The sequence below is a fragment of the Emys orbicularis genome, chromosome 13, assembly GCF_028017835.1.
Source record: "Emys orbicularis isolate rEmyOrb1 chromosome 13, rEmyOrb1.hap1, whole genome shotgun sequence".
Taxonomy (NCBI): domain Eukaryota; kingdom Metazoa; phylum Chordata; order Testudines; family Emydidae; genus Emys; species Emys orbicularis.
This window is the reverse complement of record NC_088695.1, coordinates 16,075,608-16,093,326: the sequence shown is the minus strand read 5'-3', so window position 1 is coordinate 16,093,326 and position 17,719 is coordinate 16,075,608. Positions and strand designations below refer to the sequence as shown.

Here is a 17,719-nt window from a genome sequence, read left to right as displayed (position 1 = left end):
AAAGGAAGAGATCAGGTTGGTCTGGCACAATTTACCTTTTGTAAAACCATGTTTATTTTATCCCAATTACTGTTTACCTCTAAGTCCTTAACTACTTTCTCTTTCAAAATTTGTTCCAAGATCTTGCATACAATTGAGATCAAATTAACAGATCTGTAGTTTCCTGGCTCACTTTTTAGTAGTATATTTGCAATTCTCCAGTCCTAGGATATGATCCCCAAGTTTAAAGATTCCTTAAAATCCTTCCCTACACTTTCTGACCTCCATGTGGTAGCTTTCCTTGCTGAACCTTCCCATCTTCCATTCCTTGCAGGCTTTCTGCTTTCTCTTAATCACCTGTTTGAGAAGCTTGCTCATCTGGGCTGGTCTGCAACCCTTCCCTACGAATGTTTTCCCCTTGCTTGGGATGCCAGCTTCAGATAGCATCTGCAGCGTCGACAAAGTAATTCCACGCCTCCTCGACATTTCGATCCTGAAGTTCTTCGCGCCAGTCCACTTCCAAAATAATTCCCTTAATTTTTTTAAGTTAGCCCTTTTGAAATCAAGTACCCTAGTTGCAGATCTAGTTTTGTTTATCCTTCCATTTAGTTTAAACACAATTAGCTCATGATCACTCGAACCAAGGTTGTCCCCTACAACCAGTTCTTCTATGAGGTCCTCATTGCTCACTAATACCAAATCTCAAATGGCATCACCTCTTGTTGGTTCAGCAACTATTTGGTGAAGAAATCTGTCAGCAATCACATCCAGGAAAATCTGGGCCCCTACTATTATTAGTTTCAGAGTGGTAGCCTGTTAGTCTGTATCAGCAAAAACAACGAGGAGTCCTTGTGGCACCTTAGAGACTAACAAATTTATTTGGGCATAAACTTTCGTGGACCAAAAACCCACTTCATCAGATGCATGGAGTGAAAAATACAGTAAGCAGAATATATATTCTAGCACATGAAAAGATGGGAGTTGCCTCACCAAGTGGGGGGTCAGTGCTAACGAGCCAACTCAATTAAGGTGGAAGTGACCTATTCTCAATAGTTGACAAGAAGGGTTAAATACCAAGGGAGGGAAAATTACTTTTGTAGTGCCAACAAGGCCAATGCAATCAAGGTGGCCCATTTCTAACAGTTGACAAGAAGGTGTGAGTATCAGCAGAGGGAAAATTACTTTTTGTAGCACTTGTCCTCCAATCTATCACTTCCCCAAAGTGATTTTGGCCAAAACAGACTCTGTCTTATCTGTTCCGTCACTTCTAATTTCTTTACAGTCTACCTCATCATTAATCTACAATGCTACTCCACAACCTTTGCCTTTATTTCTGTCTTTCCTGAACAGCATATACCCATCAATACCTGGTCTCCAATCATGATTATTATTCCACCATGTTTCTGTTATCCCTATAATATCTGGTTTCACTTCCTGCACCAGTAGTTCTAGTTCCTCCATTTTGTCACCCAGGCTCCTTGCATTGGTGTACAAACATCTTAACTCTTGCTGCTTGGCTTCGCCCACATTCCTTGCTTGCTTGATTGGGTACAGTTATTCTACTTCCAGTATCCCCTATCTGACTGGTATCAGCACTTCCTCTTAATGTCCATTCTCCTACCCAGTGCAGCTCCTTTCTCCATTGCTGTATGCTTTCTTACTTGATTTTCCTCCCTCTCGATGTTAGAATCAGGTGTGGAGATTACATGAGCATTTCCCCCAAGTTTCTACTTTAAAGCTCTTTTAATCAATTTTGCCAACCTCCATCCCCAAATGGTCCCTTTTGGTCTTAAATCTAAGAATCAATGAATGAAAAAAGTTGGGGTATGGGGCAGAAGAGGGGAAATTAACTGGGTGACAGCTCTTTGGGGTGTGTGTGGAATCTCTATGAATCTCTCTGAAGTGAAGAAGTTTCTCTGTTGTGAGAGAATATAAACCCAGCTCTCAATTGGCAGTGGGAACTCTTATGGCATCAAAAGATGGAAATCTATCTAATTTCACGGTACAGTCAAATCTTCCGATGTTCATTACTTTTCACTATCACAGGATGCAGCTCATGGAGAAAGAAGATGTGGAAAATCAAACAGATGTCACAGAATTCATTCTCCTGGGGTTTGGGGATCTCCCTGAACTGCAGATCCTTCTCTTCCTGGTTTTCCTAGTGATCTACATTGTGACCATGGCCGGAAACATCCTCATTATTGCTCTAGTTGTGACGGATCAGCACCTTCACACCCCCATGTACTTCTTCCTGGGGAACTTGTCCTGCCTGGAGACCTGCTACACTTCTGCCCTCCTGCCCAGGATGCTGGCCAGTCTCTTGACTGGGGACAGAACCATTTCTGTGGGGGGCTGCATAACACAGTTTTTTTTCTTTTGTTTTCTAGCAACTACAGAGTGTTATCTCCTGGCAGCGATGTCTTATGATCGGTATTTAGCCATATGCAAACCACTGCACTATGGAACCTGTATGAATGGCAAGTTGTGCCTCCAGCTAGCAGCTGGGTGTTGGATAAGTGGATTTCTACCTTGTTCAATAATGATGTGTTTTATGTCACAAGTAATTTTCTGTGGCCCCAATGAAATGGATCATTTCTTTTGTGATCTCACCCCAATTTTAAAGCTCTCCTGCAGCGACACCAGGCAAATGATGCTGGTTTTTTATATATTTTTTTTCCCAGATGCAGTTTCCCCATTTCTATTAACCTTGACATCTTATGTTTGTATCGTTAGCACTATCCTGAGAATCCCTTCCACCACCGGGAGGCAAAAGGCCTTTTCCACCTGCTCCTCTCACCTCATTGTGGTAACACTTTTCTATGGAACAATAGTGATTGTCTACATGATACCAAAATCCAGCAACCTGAGAGCCCTGAACAAAGTATTCTCTGTCTTCTACACAGTCCTGACTCCCCTGGTCAATCCCCTCATCTACAGCCTGAGAAACAGAGAGGTCAAGGAGGCCCTGAGAAAAGCTGTCAGGAAATGTCTGGCTCTCACAAAGAATTCAGACTAGTTGAATGAAATGAGGATCAATCAATCTGGTTTCTATTGTGAAAGAAGGAGGGACTAAATGGGCCCTGATACAGAAATGCAGTATACAAGAGATGTGTGTGCGTGCACACATACACACACACACACACACACACATAAATATAAGAGAGATAGAGACGGTTGGAATTTTGCAGGGGGGGGAGGGGAGAGAAGATTTTCACTTTTCATCAAAATAACTGAAACCTGAAAAATGAAAATGTTTTTGCTTTTTGGCAACTGACATCTGAAATCTTTCAGATGGAAACTGTAAAAAAAAAAAAGTCATGCACTGTTGTTGTGGCTGTGTTGGACCCAGAATATTACAAAGACAAGGTGTGACCCTCTGTACCTCAAAAGAGCAGCCTGGACCCCCGTATTCACCACTCTGAAATGATTATGGTGTGTTTGCTACAAAGTATGCCTTGGGAGGCATCATTTGAGAAGTCTTGATCTGCTAAACAATAATATCCTGTTGAATTGTGGGTACTATCATTGTATGTGATGTTATGAAGTATTGCTAAATGTGTTACTGAAATATAGTGAGGTTGGGAGATGGCCACAGATGGCCTTTCAGTAAGAACAAAGGGGCAACCATCGCTGGCCAGACAGGCATTGATGGCCCATCAAGAAGAATCCACTCTCTCAGAGACTCCACAGAGGGCACTTACGCAATGTGTACTGCCCGAACCCACGTCACCGCAAGGATCTTTCTAGCACCTAGAGAGAAAGTATAAGGAGGGTCAATGACATCACCACTTGGCCCCTCTCCTCCATCATCTCAACACCTGGAAGATCGTCTGGAAGACTAAGGCTAGGTCTACACTACAGCGGGGGTCCGACCTAAGATACGCAACTTCAGCTACGTGAATACCGTAGCTGAAGTTGCGTATTTTAGGTCGGCTTACCTGGCGGTGAGGACGCGGGAAAGTCGACCGCTGCTGCGCTGCCGCCGACTCCGCTGCCGCCTCTTGCCGAGGTGGATTTCCGGAGTCGACGGCAGAGCGATCAGGGATCGATTTTACCGCGTCTTCACTAGACGCGGTAAGTCGATCCCCGATAGACCGATTGCTACCCGCCGGATCGGCGGGTAGTGAAGACAAAGCCAAAGACTTTGAAGTGGGGAAGATTGGTCCCAGGCTGGGAAGGGATTCCAGCCTGTGTACAGAGAACTGTGAGCTGCCTGTAATATCTATTAGGGTGAGAAACTGTTTGAATCAAATCTTGCTTCATCTGTAGAATTTAGACTGCAAATTTATTTTTATTTCTTATGTAACCAACTCTGATCTCTATGCGTGCTTCTTATAATCACTTAAAATCTATCTTTCTGTAGTTAATAAATCTGTTTTATATTTTACCTAAAACAGTGTGGTTTTGATTGAAGTGCTTGGGGAAATCTCAGCTCAACTTAACAAGGGCTGTTGCACGTCTCCTTTCATGTGTTGGGGTGGTGAACTAATTAATGAGCTTGCACTGTCCAAGGGAGTCTTGAGCAGTGTAAGACGGTATATTTCTAGGGTGCAAGGCTGGGATGATTGGCTGGTGCCTCTCTCTGGGTATGTCTACACTACGAAATTAGGTCAATTTTATAGAAGTTGATTGTGTTGTAGGAGCAGCAGTGATCTGTATGCTCTGTATGACTATGCTTATGCATATGACTATGTATAACCTGTATGCTCAAAAGGTTGGTTACACTTTCCCTCCCCCCCCTTGTCTCCTCTCCCTCTTTGAATACCTGTGAAGTGGCTTTCCCCCTCCCCCTACCTCCTGGAATGCTTGTGGGATGAATAGGCTGGTTGAACAGCTGGAAGATCAGAAGAGCTCCCATGTAGACAAGGTGTCTGGGACTCTAATTAGGCAGTGCTCACACACCCAATGCATGGACACTGGCTGAGGTGGAGTGTGACCAACCAGACGCAGCCAAGTCATCTCTAGTTGCAGGCCATGAGGAGCAGGTCCTTAAGAAGGGGAAGGGGCCACGTGCTCAGGAGTGCACTCACAAGCTTGTACCTCCCTTGGAGGCCCTTCGCCCAGACCACCTGGCCAGTGGTTCGCCGCGTTGCATTCCATCGTGCCTCGGGAAGACTTACCTTCATTGCACCATCCATCGCTGTGCTGTGGGACACTTACCTTGAAGGATCCTGACATCTCCAGTGCTGTGCCTGTCCTGGGAGCATGAGTATGCGAGTGTGAGTGTGACACCCTCCCCCTCCCACCCCCTTCTTTTCAGCTTAGCTATCAATATAATAAACGTGCTGCTTTCGGCCAAACTCTGGTGGGTCATTAGTCCTCCCTAAGCTTACTTGCTGACCCAATTTCAGGTAACAGATTGCATATGTCCCCATTAAGCGCATTAAGTCGGTGGAGTGCGTCCTCACTACCATGGCTAGCATCGACTTATGGAGCGCTGCACTGAGGGAAGCTATCCCACAGCTCCCGCAGTCTCCGCTGCCCACTGGAATTCTGGGTTAAGCTCCCAATGCCTGATGGGGCAAAAACATTGTTGCAGGTGGTTTGGGGTACATGTCGCATGGTACATGAAAGCAATGGCAGATAATCATTTTGCGCCTTTTTTCCTGGGTTACCCGTGCAGATGCCATACCATGGCAAGCATGGAGCCCGCTCAGCTCACCGTCACCGCTGCTGCCTGCCTGGAATATCATGCGAGCTGGAGGCTTCTGCCTCAGGCTGCTCTCCCAGCCAGCAGCACCGCGCGGTCGCACCTACCCCAGCCTACCCCTTGCTCCGATGGCTCATGAAGCCTGGACAGTAGTAAGGAGCAGTTCAAATATAGGCTGAGCAAGTTCAGAATGGTGATATAATGTGCCTTTGGATGTTTAAAAGCTCACTGGCGCTGTTTGCTGACTATGTCAGACCTCAGCGCAACCAACATTCCCATTATTATTGCTGCTTGCTGTGTACTCCATAATATCTGTGAGAGTAAGGGGGAGACATTTACGGTGGGGTGGGAGGTTGAGGCAAATCACCTGGCGTCTGATTTTAAGCAGTCAGACACCAGGGCAATTAGAAGAGCACAGAAAGGCTTTGGAAACCAGTTTCATGACTGGCCAGGATGCGGTGTGACAGTTGTGTGTGTTTCTCCTTGATGCAAACCCACCCCCTTTGTTGATTTAAATTCCCTGTAAGCCAACCACCCTCCCCTCTTCGAAATAAAGTAACTATTGTTTTGAAACCATGCATTCTTTCTTTATTAATTAAAAAAAAATGAGATAATGAACAGGGTAGCCCGGGTGGGGGAGGAGGGAAGGACAAGGCCACATTGCTTATTGTAGCCACACTAAAAATCAAACTGTTTGAATAACAGCCTTCTGTTGCTTGGGCCATCCTCTGGAGTGGAGTGGCTGGGTGCCCGGAGCCTCGCTCCCACCCCCACCCCGCATTCTTGGGTGTCTGGGTGAGGAGGAGGATAGGTTGTTATACAGTGGATGCAGCGGGGGTCTGTGCTCTTGTTGGCTTTTCTGAAGCCCCAACAGACCCTTCATCATGTCTGTTTGCTCCCCCATTAGCCTCAGCATCGGGTCCTGCCTCGGCTCTTCGCACTCACTTAATTCTTTCCTGGCCTCTACCACTGAATGCCTCCATGCATTAAGCTGTGCCCTATCAGTGCGGGAGGACTGCATGAGCTTGGAAAACATGTAATCACGAGTGCATTGTTTTCACCTTCTAATCTGCGATAACCTCAGGGACGGAGATGATAGGGGGGAGCGTAGAAACATCCTATACTCTACTATTCTGGGGGGACTGCATGGTCACCTGTGCTGCTGAGTGCTGCTGAGTTCGCCACGCTGAACAAACAGGAAATGAAATTCAAAAGTTCCCGGGGCTTTCCCTGTGTACCTAGCTAGTGCATCAGAGTTCAAAGTGCTGTCCAGAGCGGTCACAATGGAGCACTCTGGGATAGCTCCTAGAGGCCAATACCGTCGATTTGCGTCTGCACTACCCCAAATTCGACCCAGCAAGGTCGATTGTAGCACTACTCCCCTCGTCGGGGAGGAGTACAGAAGTCGATTTTAAGAGCGCTTTAGGTCGACGGAATGGGTTTGGTTGTGTGAACGCAGTAATTTTTAAATCTACCTAACAGGGCTAAATTCGACCTGACCCCGTAGTGTAGACCAGGGTTCTGTATAATTCATGACTGGCTTAGTGAACATTCATGCAATTTAACTGGGTGTGGGTCTCCACAAACTGATGGCTGAGTGATTGAACTGTTTGCTCTGATCCTGCCTGAGGGCCGGAGCTGCTGACTGTTTACCGCACAGCCGAGCTAACTCCCTGACACACCTGACCAAAGTAGTGAGGCGGTCTGGCTCCCCGCTGCCCCGGAGGAGGACGAGCCCCGGCCAACCAGCCCACACAGGGGTGGAGATTACATGAGCATCTTCCCCAAGTTTCTAGTTTAAAGCTCTTTTAATCAGTTGTGCCAACCTCCATCCCCAAATGGTCCCTTTTGGTCTTAAATCTAAGAATTAATGAATGAAAAAAGTTGGGGTATGGGTCAAAGGAGGGGAAAATTAACTGGGTGACAGCTCTTTGGGGTGTGTGCGGAATCTTTCTGAAGTGAAGAAGTTTCTCTTTTTGAGAGAATATAACCCCAGCTCTCAGTTTGCAGTGGGAACTCTTATGGGATCAAAAGATGGAAATCTATCTAATTTCATGGTACAGCCAAATCTTTTGATGTTCATTACTTTTCACTATCACAGGATGCAGCTCATGGAGAAAGGAGATGCGGAAAATGAAACAGATGTCACAGAATTCATTCTCCTTGGATTTGGGGATCTCCCTGAACTGCAGATCCTTCTCTTCCTGGTTTTCCTAGTGATCTACATTGTGACCATGGCCGGGAACATCCTCATCATTGCTCTAGTCATGACGGATCAGCACCTTCACACCCCCATGTACTTCTTCCTGGGGAACTTGTTCTGCCTGGAGACCTGCTACACTTCTGCCCTCCTGCCCAGGATGCTGGCCAGTCTCTTGACTGGGGACAGAACCATTTCTGTGGGGGGCTGCATAACACAGTTTTTTTTCTTTTGTTTTCTAGCAACTACAGAGTGTTATCTCCTGGCAGCGATGTCTTATGATCGGTATTTAGCCATATGCAAACCACTGCACTATGGAACCTGTATGAATGGCAAGTTGTGCCTCCAGCTAGCAGCTGGGTGTTGGATAAGTGGATTTCTACCTTGTTCAATAATGATGTGTTTTATGTCACAAGTAATTTTCTGTGGCCCCAATGAAATGGATCATTTCTTTTGTGATCTCACCCCAATTTTAAAGCTCTCCTGCAGCGACACCAGGCAAATGATGCTGGTTTTTTATATTTTTTTTTCCCAGTTGCAGTTTCCCCATTTCTATTAACCTTGACATCTTATGTTTGTATCCTTAGCACTATCCTGAGAATCCCTTCCACCACCGGGAGGCAAAAGGCCTTTTCCACCTGCTCCTCTCACCTCATTGTGGTAACACTTTTCTATGGAACAATAGTGATTGTCTACATGATACCAAAATCCAGCAACCTGAGAGCCCTGAACAAAGTATTCTCTGTCTTCTACACAGTCCTGACTCCCCTGGTCAATCCCCTCATCTACAGCCTGAGAAACAGAGAGGTCAAGGAGGCCCTGAGAAAAGCTGTCAGGAAATGTCTGGCTCTCACAAAGAATTCAGACTAGTTGAATGAAATGAGGATCAATCAATCTGGTTTCTATTGTGAAAGAAGGAGGGACTAAGTGGGCCCTGATACAGAAATGCAGTATACAAGAGATGTGTGTGTGTGCACACATACACACACACACACACACACACACACACACATAAATATAAGAGAGATAGAGATGGTTGGAATTTTGCAGGGGGAGGAGGGGAGAGAAGATTTTCACTTTTCATCAAAATAACTGAAACCTGAAAAATGAAAATGTTTTTGCTTTTTGGCAACTGACATCTGAAATCTTTCAGATGGAAACTGTAAAAAAAAAAAAAGTCATGCACTGTTGTTGTGGCTGTGTTGGACCCAGAATATTACAAAGACAAGGTGTGACCCTCTGTACCTCAAAAGAGCAGCCTGGACCCCCGTATTCACCAATCTGAAATGATTATGGTGTGTTTGCTACAAAGTATGCCTTGGGAGGCATCATTTGAGAAGTCTTGATCTGCTGAACAATAATATCCTGTTAAATTGTGGGTACTATCATTGTATGTGATGTTATGAAGTATTGCTAAATGCGTTACTGAAATATAGTGAGGTTGGGAGATGGCCACAGCTGGCCTTTCAGTAAGACCAAAGGGGCAACCATTGCTGGCCAGACAGGCGTTGATGGCCCATCAAGAAGAATCCACTCTCCCAGAGACTCCACAGAAGGCACTTATGCAATGTGTACTGCCAGACCCCACGTCACCGCAAGGATCTTTCTAGCACCTAGAGAGAAAGTATAAGGAGGGTCAATGACATGACCACTTGGCCTCTCTCCTCTACCATTTCAACATCTGGAAGATCGTCTGGAAGACAAAGACTTTGAAGTGGGGAAGATTGGTCCCAGGCTGGGAAGGGTTTCCAGCCTGTGAATAGAGAACTGTGAGATGACTGTATCATCTGTTAGGGTGAGAAACTGTTTGATTCAAATCTTGCTTCATTTGTAGAATTTAGACTGCAAATTTATTTTTATTTCTTATGTAACCAACTCTGATCTCTATGCCTGCTTCTTATAATCACTTAAAATCTATCTTTCTGTAGTTAATAAATCTGTTTTATATTTTACCTAAAACAGTGTAGTTTTGGTTGAAGTGCTTGGGGAAATCTCAGCTCAGCCCTCAGGGAAGTGCTTGGGGAAATCTCAGGGAGCCCTGAGCAGTGTAAGACGATATATTTCTAGTATGCAAGGCTGGGGTGATTGGCTGGTGCCTCTCTCTGTAGAATTCATGACTGGCTTAGAGAACATTCATGCAATTTAACTGGGTGTGGGTCTCCACAAACTGATGGCTGAGTGATCACAGCACTTGGAGGGGTTTGCTGCTTGTCACTGGCATAGTGTTGTGAGAGACAGCCCAGGCTGGAGAGTTAAGGTGACACAGCGGTCCCACATCTCTATTTTGTACCCTGGGGATCCCATCACACAAGGCACGTGAGGGAATATCTTTTATTGGACCATCTTCTGCTGGTGAGAGACTCAAGCTTATACAGAAGAGCTCTTCTTCAGGACTGGGAAAAGTACTCAGTGTGTCAGCTAAATACAAGGTGGAACAGATTGTTTAGCATAAGTAGTTAACATATTTCAAGGGACTGCAATAGAGTGAACTCTTTGTGAAAAGTGTTCACCCAGAGGCGATACAGTGTTTGTCTTTTATCATTTTTCTGTGTCAGTTCATTTGAGAGCATAGTGATTGTCTGGTTTCACCCACATAGCTGTTGTCTGGGCATTTGATTCACTGGATGAAGTACACCACATGTCGTGATAGGCATATATAGGACCCATGGATCTTGAAAGGTGTGTTGGGGGGAGTATTGCTCATTGTAGCAGTGGAGATATGTCTGCTTCTTTTGTATCTGTTGTTCCTGCAGGATATGATACTGCTTTGAGTTGGTGTGTCCTGATCTGTGGGGAACTTGTTTCTGATGATAAGCTTGGAAAGGATGGGGGTTTGTTTGAAAGCCAGAAGTGGGGGTTCAGGAAAGATTTCTTTCAGGATGTGATCCCCATCAAGTGTGGATTGTAATTGTTTAATGATACTTTTCACAAAGCGATCACTCTAAATCTGACCTCTCAGTCCTCATTCTCAAAAGAAATCTGCACAACCCCGTCAAAAGATGAGCCTGGGAACTTAAATTCATAACTTTGCAAGACACTAAAAATCATGAACTGAATAGATATGCTAGATTTATGGCTTATTACAACAAACTGTAACCAACTAACCCGCCCAAACACACACACACACACACACACACACACACACAACTGCTTTCCCCCCCCCCATGACTGGAGGGGTGTTAATGGGCCATTTCAACTTGAATGGTCCCTTGAAATGTGTGTTAACTACTTATGATAAACTATCTGTTCCACCTTGTATTTAGCTGTGATACTGAGTACATTCCCCAGACTGAAGAAGAGCTCTGTGTAAGCTTGAAAGCTTGTCTCTCTCACCTACAGAAGTTGGCCCAATCAAAGATATCACCTCACCCACCTTGTCTCTCTCTCTCTCGCTCTCTCAAAAAATGTTCTGTTCTGTTGTTTTCAGTTTTCTGTCAAAAAGTTAAAATCTTTGGAGGTGGTTTGCACTGTGCTGCTTTCTACTCATCTGAGGAAAGAGAGAGGGGTCCAGACAGTGGCGTAGCCAGCTTCTAAGAGGAGGGGGAGCAAACCTAAGAAAGGCGTCCTCCTTGGCTCCTCCTCTGGCCACGCCCCACTGGCTGGCTCCTCCTCCAGCTGCTCCACGCCCCCCCCTTGACTGGCTCCTCCGGCCGCACCGCCCCTCCCCCCCCATCGCTCCTCTGGCCCTGCCGTGCCACCCCCATGACCCCCACCCGCTCCTCTGGCCGCGGCTGCCGGCCGCCATGCTGCGCCCCTCCGCTCCTCAGGCCCCGCCTGCCATCCCCCCATGGCTCCCGGCCACTAGACTGCACCCCCCGTGCTTCTCCGGCCGCGGCAGCCATCTGCATGCCGCGCCCCCCCTGCTCCTCCAGCCATGGCAGCCGTCCGCATGCTGCGCCTCCTCCCTCCACCTCCGGCCGCGCACCCGCCGCCCACCCATGGCTGCCAGCCACGCTGCGGCCTGCAGGCGGCTAGCCTGCACTCCCCCGCCACTCCTCCGGCCGCGCGCCTGCCGCCCCCGCATAGCTGCTGGCTGCGCTGCGGGCGGCCAGCCTGCGCCCCTCCTCGCTCCTTCGGCCGCAGTTGGAAAGGCGCCGCTTTGGGCAAATTTGCTGAGGGGAAGCGGCTGCTTCCCCTGCACCCCGCTAGCTACGCTACTGGGTCCAGACTCACAACCCCTCCCTCCCCCCGCCCATGCACACACACCTACTCTTCACCCTGCAAGACTCACACTTCCCCATTAACCCACTTTTTCTGGGGGGAGAGGAGCTCCTAGATACATAGATTTTAAGGTGAAAAAAATCCATTCTGATCATTTTAGTCACATCTCCCGCAGAGGCCAGAGCATTCCAGCCAGTGATTCCCCCCTCAGGCCCATCGCCCTAGGGGGCTGGTGAAGAAGATACCCTTTGGGGGAGCTCAGTGAAACTGTCAGGCCCCACTCTCCGGTGTGGGGGTCGCTGTCTCTATCCCAGCCTGGTGCGGAGATGAGGCCCCAGCAAGGAGGGTAGGGAGGTTGGAGAGACAGCCTGCCCCACGATCACCCCACAGCAGCGTCCAATGGGGCTGGGCCCGACTCCCTGCTCTGGCCCATTGGCTCTCCCTACACTCAGATTTGCTGGGCGTCTCCTCCAAATGAGTGGGGGTTCAGCCGTCCGACCACCCCCAGGGGACAAAGAAGAGGAGGGCTAAGGAGGGGTAAAAAGGTCCCCAGCCCCACATACGGTGAAGGTGGGATGCTGGTGCCAGGGTAAAGGGGTGAGGCACCCTGTGGGGGGTTCCGGGGTGAGCCCCGGGGACCGGAGCGACTGAAGAAGGGAGAGGGGCGTTGGTGTAGCCAGGAGCTGGGGGCATTCGGGCTGATGTGTAGGGTAGATGGACCTGGGTGTTAGGGGCCACAGAAGGGCACTGGGGGGAGTAGGGGTGCTGGAGCAGTGGCAGGAGGGGCTGGGGTGAAGACAGAGGGAGGTGGGTGGAGGGAAGTGGTTTGAGGATGGTGGCGTAGGGACGGTTTTCAGAGGTGGGTTTATTGGGGAATGGGGCTGGGGAGATGATGAGCAGCGGCGGGGGAAGGTCTGGATGGGGGTGAAGGGCATTGGGGTGGAGGGGGGTGCTGGCAGGGTGATGTTTTCTGGGGGTGTTTAGTTGCAGGGGTGTGCCATGAGGTGGATATATGTGAGAAGAAGGGGGTTGGTGCAGTGGGGTGGGTGGGGGATGTGGCAGAAGGAGGTTTTGTGGGGTTTGGGTTTCTCTGGAGATGTGTGGGTGTGTTTATTTGGGGATGGGGTAGCAGGGGGATGGATGGGTTTAAACAGGAGCTGGGGGGATGGTTGGGGGTTATATGGGGGTATATGGTGGGGGTGTTGGCTGGGGACTGCAGGAGGATTTTGGGGGGTCTATGGCAGAGGGTTGGGTGGGGGGCTGTGGGAGAGAGTTGGGGGCACTATGGGAAGGGGATGGGGGATGTAGGAGGGGATTAATTGGGGGGTCTATGAAGGGGGTTTGGAGGGGGCAAAGGGAGGGGTGGTGGGGAGCTGGGAGCACAGGGAGCCATGTGTCAGTGCCGATGGCCGCAGCTGGCTGTGTCTGTGTCTGTCTCCCTCCTCCGCAGCCCCTTCCCCCTCTCCTCCCCTCCCTCCATCTCACTCCCCACACCAGGGACAGGGCTGGCGCGCTGGGCACTGGACATGCTCAGGATGGACTCTGCCCGCAGCACCACACCGGGCCACGGGGACGCTCCCTGCTCGTCCTGCTGCTGGGCAGCCAGGGGGCTCTCGCTAAGCAGGTGGCTCGCTCAGATCTGATGGGGGGTGAACCCCCTCTAGCCCTAGCCCACCTTTGGCAACACCGATGGCTTGTCCCGGAGCTAGAGGGGATCTTTTAGAAGGAGGCATCCAGTCCTGATTTAAAGACTCCAAACGACGGAGAATCCACCACAGCCCTGGACAAACTGTTCCAATGGCCAATTGCCCTCCCCATTAGAAACGTGCCCCTTCTTTCTAGCCCGAATTTGTCTCCCTTCTGCTGCCAGCCATTGGCTCTCATTCGCCTTTGTCTAGGAGACTGAAGAGTCCCTGGCAACCAGAAACACCCTCCCCTGTACGTACTTCTAGTCAACTCTTTGTTGAAGCTTTGCTCACCGTCTCCCTGTTAAGTTACATAGTTTGAGGTTCTTGAGTCTCTCACTGTAAGGTCAGATCCCCAAATCGTTCTTGGAGCAGAGGTCAGCACCACCATGTTGTATGGTGGGCACTTGACAAAATTACTGGACTTAGTGATAGACATTGGGGGGAGGTTTATGTCTTTCAGTCATTCAACCCGGACTCAAATTGCTATGGACCTCAACATTTTTACCACAGACACTTGTGTCCATGTACGGACACGTTGCCTACCTCTGTCTTGGAGCAACTCTGAACCATTTACCAAGGGATGTGCTGGAGTCGCCATCATCAGGAAGGCTGGAGTCTCCTTCTAAAAGCTACACTCCAAATAGGGTCACTGATTTTAAATAATGAACATGCCTTTAGAGCAGGGGGACTGGATCCAGGGTCTCCCATGTTCTGGGGGAGTCCTGTACCCCCTGAGGCTCAGAGTTATGGGGCAGCTGTGTCTGATTCAAAGAGAGGGGCTGAGAGCCCCAGTCAGAAGGATGAGCCTTCCTCCAGCCAGGATTTAGGGGCTTAACTTTGTGAGAGGGGCGGGGTTGGACACACCCCTGTGCTTAGCATCTCCCAGTGGCTACCTTAGGCGCCTGCCTGCAGAGCGCGCTGGCTTTTGTGACTCCCAGTCTTAGCCCTGTCTCTCCCCATTCATTGTTCAGGGAGCCTGAGTACCTATCTCAGGCGTTGTGAACCCCAAGGATTTCCTCACTGCTGACAAGCTAGGAGTTGCTACACTCTAAGTTCCTGTGTGAATCACAGAAATGTAGGGTGGGAAGGAACCTTGAGAGGTCCTCACTGCCCGGGGCAAGGTGACCCCAGTGCCCTGCTATTGACACAACCTAAATCAGTGGTTTTCAACCTGGGGTCTGCAGACTATGTCTAAGGTTTCCAAAGGGGTTTGCACCTCCATTCTAAATTTTTTAGAGGTCCGCAAATGAAAAAAGCTTGAAAACCACTGACCTACATGATTCTGTATTGGAATGGGTATTGATAGCAGTGAGATGGGATGTGAGAGTGGTCTGCGACTTTAATGATGGGTAGGGAAAGTATAGGGTTAGTTGGTATCATGCATGCAACAGTGAAGGGGTTGTTGTGACACAGGGGCTCATTGGTGCCAACTGGCAAAGAGTTTGCTGTTTACAAGCAACTCCTGTCTCAGACCTGACAAACTCACTACAACTAATACATCACTTTCGTTGTGTTTATCCATAAAGGGTAGCATCCAAGGTGTCTACTGAAAGCTTGTAACGTATCAATATTCAATTTTTGCGAGATGTACATACGGGTAATATTTAGGGAATAATGTAGCTATACTGAAAATTTTGCCTTTATGGTCTTGAAGTAAGAGTTAGCAGGGAATCATGTGTCTCAATGATGGCCCATTTAACTGGGAGGGAGTTGTCCTCCCTCCCTGGCTCGTCTATTATGTAATGTATCACTCAATTGTCTACCTTTGCATCAATCCAGAAAGCCAAAGACACTATAAACATGAAAACCCCATGGAAGTGAAAAAGACGATATGACAGTGAGGGGCCAGCCCTGTCCAGGAATAAAGACAAAAGACTGAGTCCATATATCACAGGAGAAAGAGACTCTGCACTTGTTCGCTGAGGAGGTACGTTGCCGAGCAGGGGTGCTTTATGAAAGATTAGGTCCTAGCTCCTTGGGGCCAGCAGTCACTGTGAGAGACTGAACTTTGGGGTGAGAATCTACTTCATTAGATAGGAAAGATGACCATTAGTAAGCATAGGCCCTAGTTTGTATGTTATGATTTTGTTTTGTATGTAGCCATTTGCCTCTGTCACTCACGCTTGTTTCTGGGTGAATCTCTGTTCTTTCTTAAATAAATTCACTTTTGTTTTACTGTGACTGAACTCAAGTGCTGTGTGACAGAGGACCGGGGGTGGGGGGGGGGAGGTGAAACTGAGGTCTTTGGGAATCCAGCGATTGGGGTGGATGCCAGAAGGAGGTACTTTGAAGGGACGCAGGAGTAAGGGTGCATCGATTGTCAGCCTGTAGGGCTGGTGGAGCCCAGAGGAGAGTGGCTGACGGGCTGGTTGTGTCAGGAGCTCTCAATCAGCCAGCACAGGCAAGACTCCCTCGTGCTGGAGGGAGGGGGTAACAAGGCAACTCCCAGCCCTGGGCACCCAGAGAAGCATCACAGTTGTAAAAGTAAAAAGAACGAGGAGTACTTGTGGCACCTTAGAGACTAACACATTTATTTGAGCATAAGTTTTCGTGGGCTAAAGCCCACTTCATCAGATGCATGCAGTGGAAAATACAGTAGGAAGATATATACACATATATACATATACACACACTATGAACATGAAAAAAATGGGGGTTGCCATATCAACTCTAATGAGACTAATCAATTAAGGTGGGCTATTATCAGCAGGAAAAAAAATTGTAGTGATAATCAGGATGGCCCATTTCAAACAGTTGACAAGAAGGTGTGAGTAGGGGGGAAATTAGCATGGGGAAATAGTTTTTAGTTTGTGTAGTGACTCAGCCACTCCCAGTCTTTATTCAAGCCTAATTTAATGGTGTCCAGTTTGCAAATTAATTCCAGTTCTGCAGTTTCTCGTTGGAGTCTGTTTTTGAAGTTTTTTTGTTGAATAATTGCGACTTTTAGGTGTGTAATTGAGTGTCCAGGGAGTTTGAAGTGTTCTCCGACTGGTTTTTGAATGTTATAATTCTTAACGTCAGATTTGTGTCCATTTATTCTTTTGCATAGAGACTGTCCGGTTTGGCCAATGTATATGGCAGAGGGGCATTGCTGACACATGATGGCATATATCACATTGGTAGATGTGCAGGTGAATGAGCCTCTGATAGTGTGGCTGACGTGATTAGGTCCTAAGATGGTGTCCCCTGAATAGATGTGTGGACAGAGTTGGTGACGGGCTTTGTTGCAAGGATAGGTTCCTGGGTTAGCGTTTTTGTTGTATGGTGTGTGGTTACTGGTGAGTATTTGCTTCAGGTTGGGGGGGGCTGTCTGTAAGCGAGGACTGGCCTGTCTCCCAAGATCTGTGATAGTGAGGGATCATCCTTCAGGATAGGTTGTAGATCCTTGATGATGCGCTGGAGAGGTTTTAGTTGGGGGCTGAAGGTAACGGCTAGTGGCGTTCTGTTACTTTCTTTGTTGGGCCTGTCCTGTAGTAGGTGACTTCTGGGTACTCTTCTGGCTCTGTCAATCTGTTTCTTCACTTCAGCAGGTGGTACTGTAGTTGTAAGAATGCTCAATAGATATCTTGTAGGTGTTTGTCTCTGTCTGAGGGGTTGGAGCAAATGCGGTTGTATCTTCGAGCTTGGCTGTAGACAATGGATCGTGTGGTGTGATCTGGATGAAAGCTGGAGGCATGTAGGTAAGTATAGTGGTCAGTAGGTTTCCGGTATAGGGTGAATTTTAGAGCACTTGGAGTCATTCGCTTAACAAGAAGGGCTTCCCAACCTTGGCTAGGGCAGAGCTGCCCTGGCTCTTCATTACTGTAGGAAGCAGGGGGGAGGGGGGGAATCCACCCATCCATCAGCAGCGGAGTGAGCTCGGAGAGGTGGGAAGTGGCCCACTCATCTCCATGAGAGGTTCTCAGCTGAAAGAGAACACCCGGGGGGGCTCAATACAGCCTGAAAGCACAGCTCTGAGACACGTGAACTGCCCCCATTCACTTCAGTGGGGGTTCCCCTCCCCAGAGCTGGAGAGTTTCTGGTGCGTCAAGCATGCCCGTT

General features: G+C 48.3%; 1 protein-coding gene and 2 pseudogenes across 1 annotated transcript; 2 read left to right on the top strand and 1 right to left on the bottom strand.

The window, feature by feature from the left end:
• The window catches only part of LOC135887506 (E3 ubiquitin-protein ligase TRIM39-like), a 302,230-nt pseudogene that overhangs the window by 60,608 nt on the left and 223,903 nt on the right, over nt 1-17,719 (bottom strand).
• Nucleotides 2,027-2,995, top strand: LOC135888183 (olfactory receptor 5B21-like). The gene has a single exon (XM_065415999.1). It carries the CDS (start codon nt 2,027-2,029, stop codon nt 2,993-2,995), a length of 969 nt encoding a protein of 322 aa, XP_065272071.1.
• On the top strand, nt 7,732-8,699 carry LOC135888082 (olfactory receptor 5B21-like; annotated as a pseudogene).

Coding starts and splice junctions, on each gene's coding strand:
- LOC135888183 (XM_065415999.1), top strand. CDS start 2,027: ATGCAGCTCATGGAGAAAGAAGATGTGGAAAATCAAACAGATGTCACA.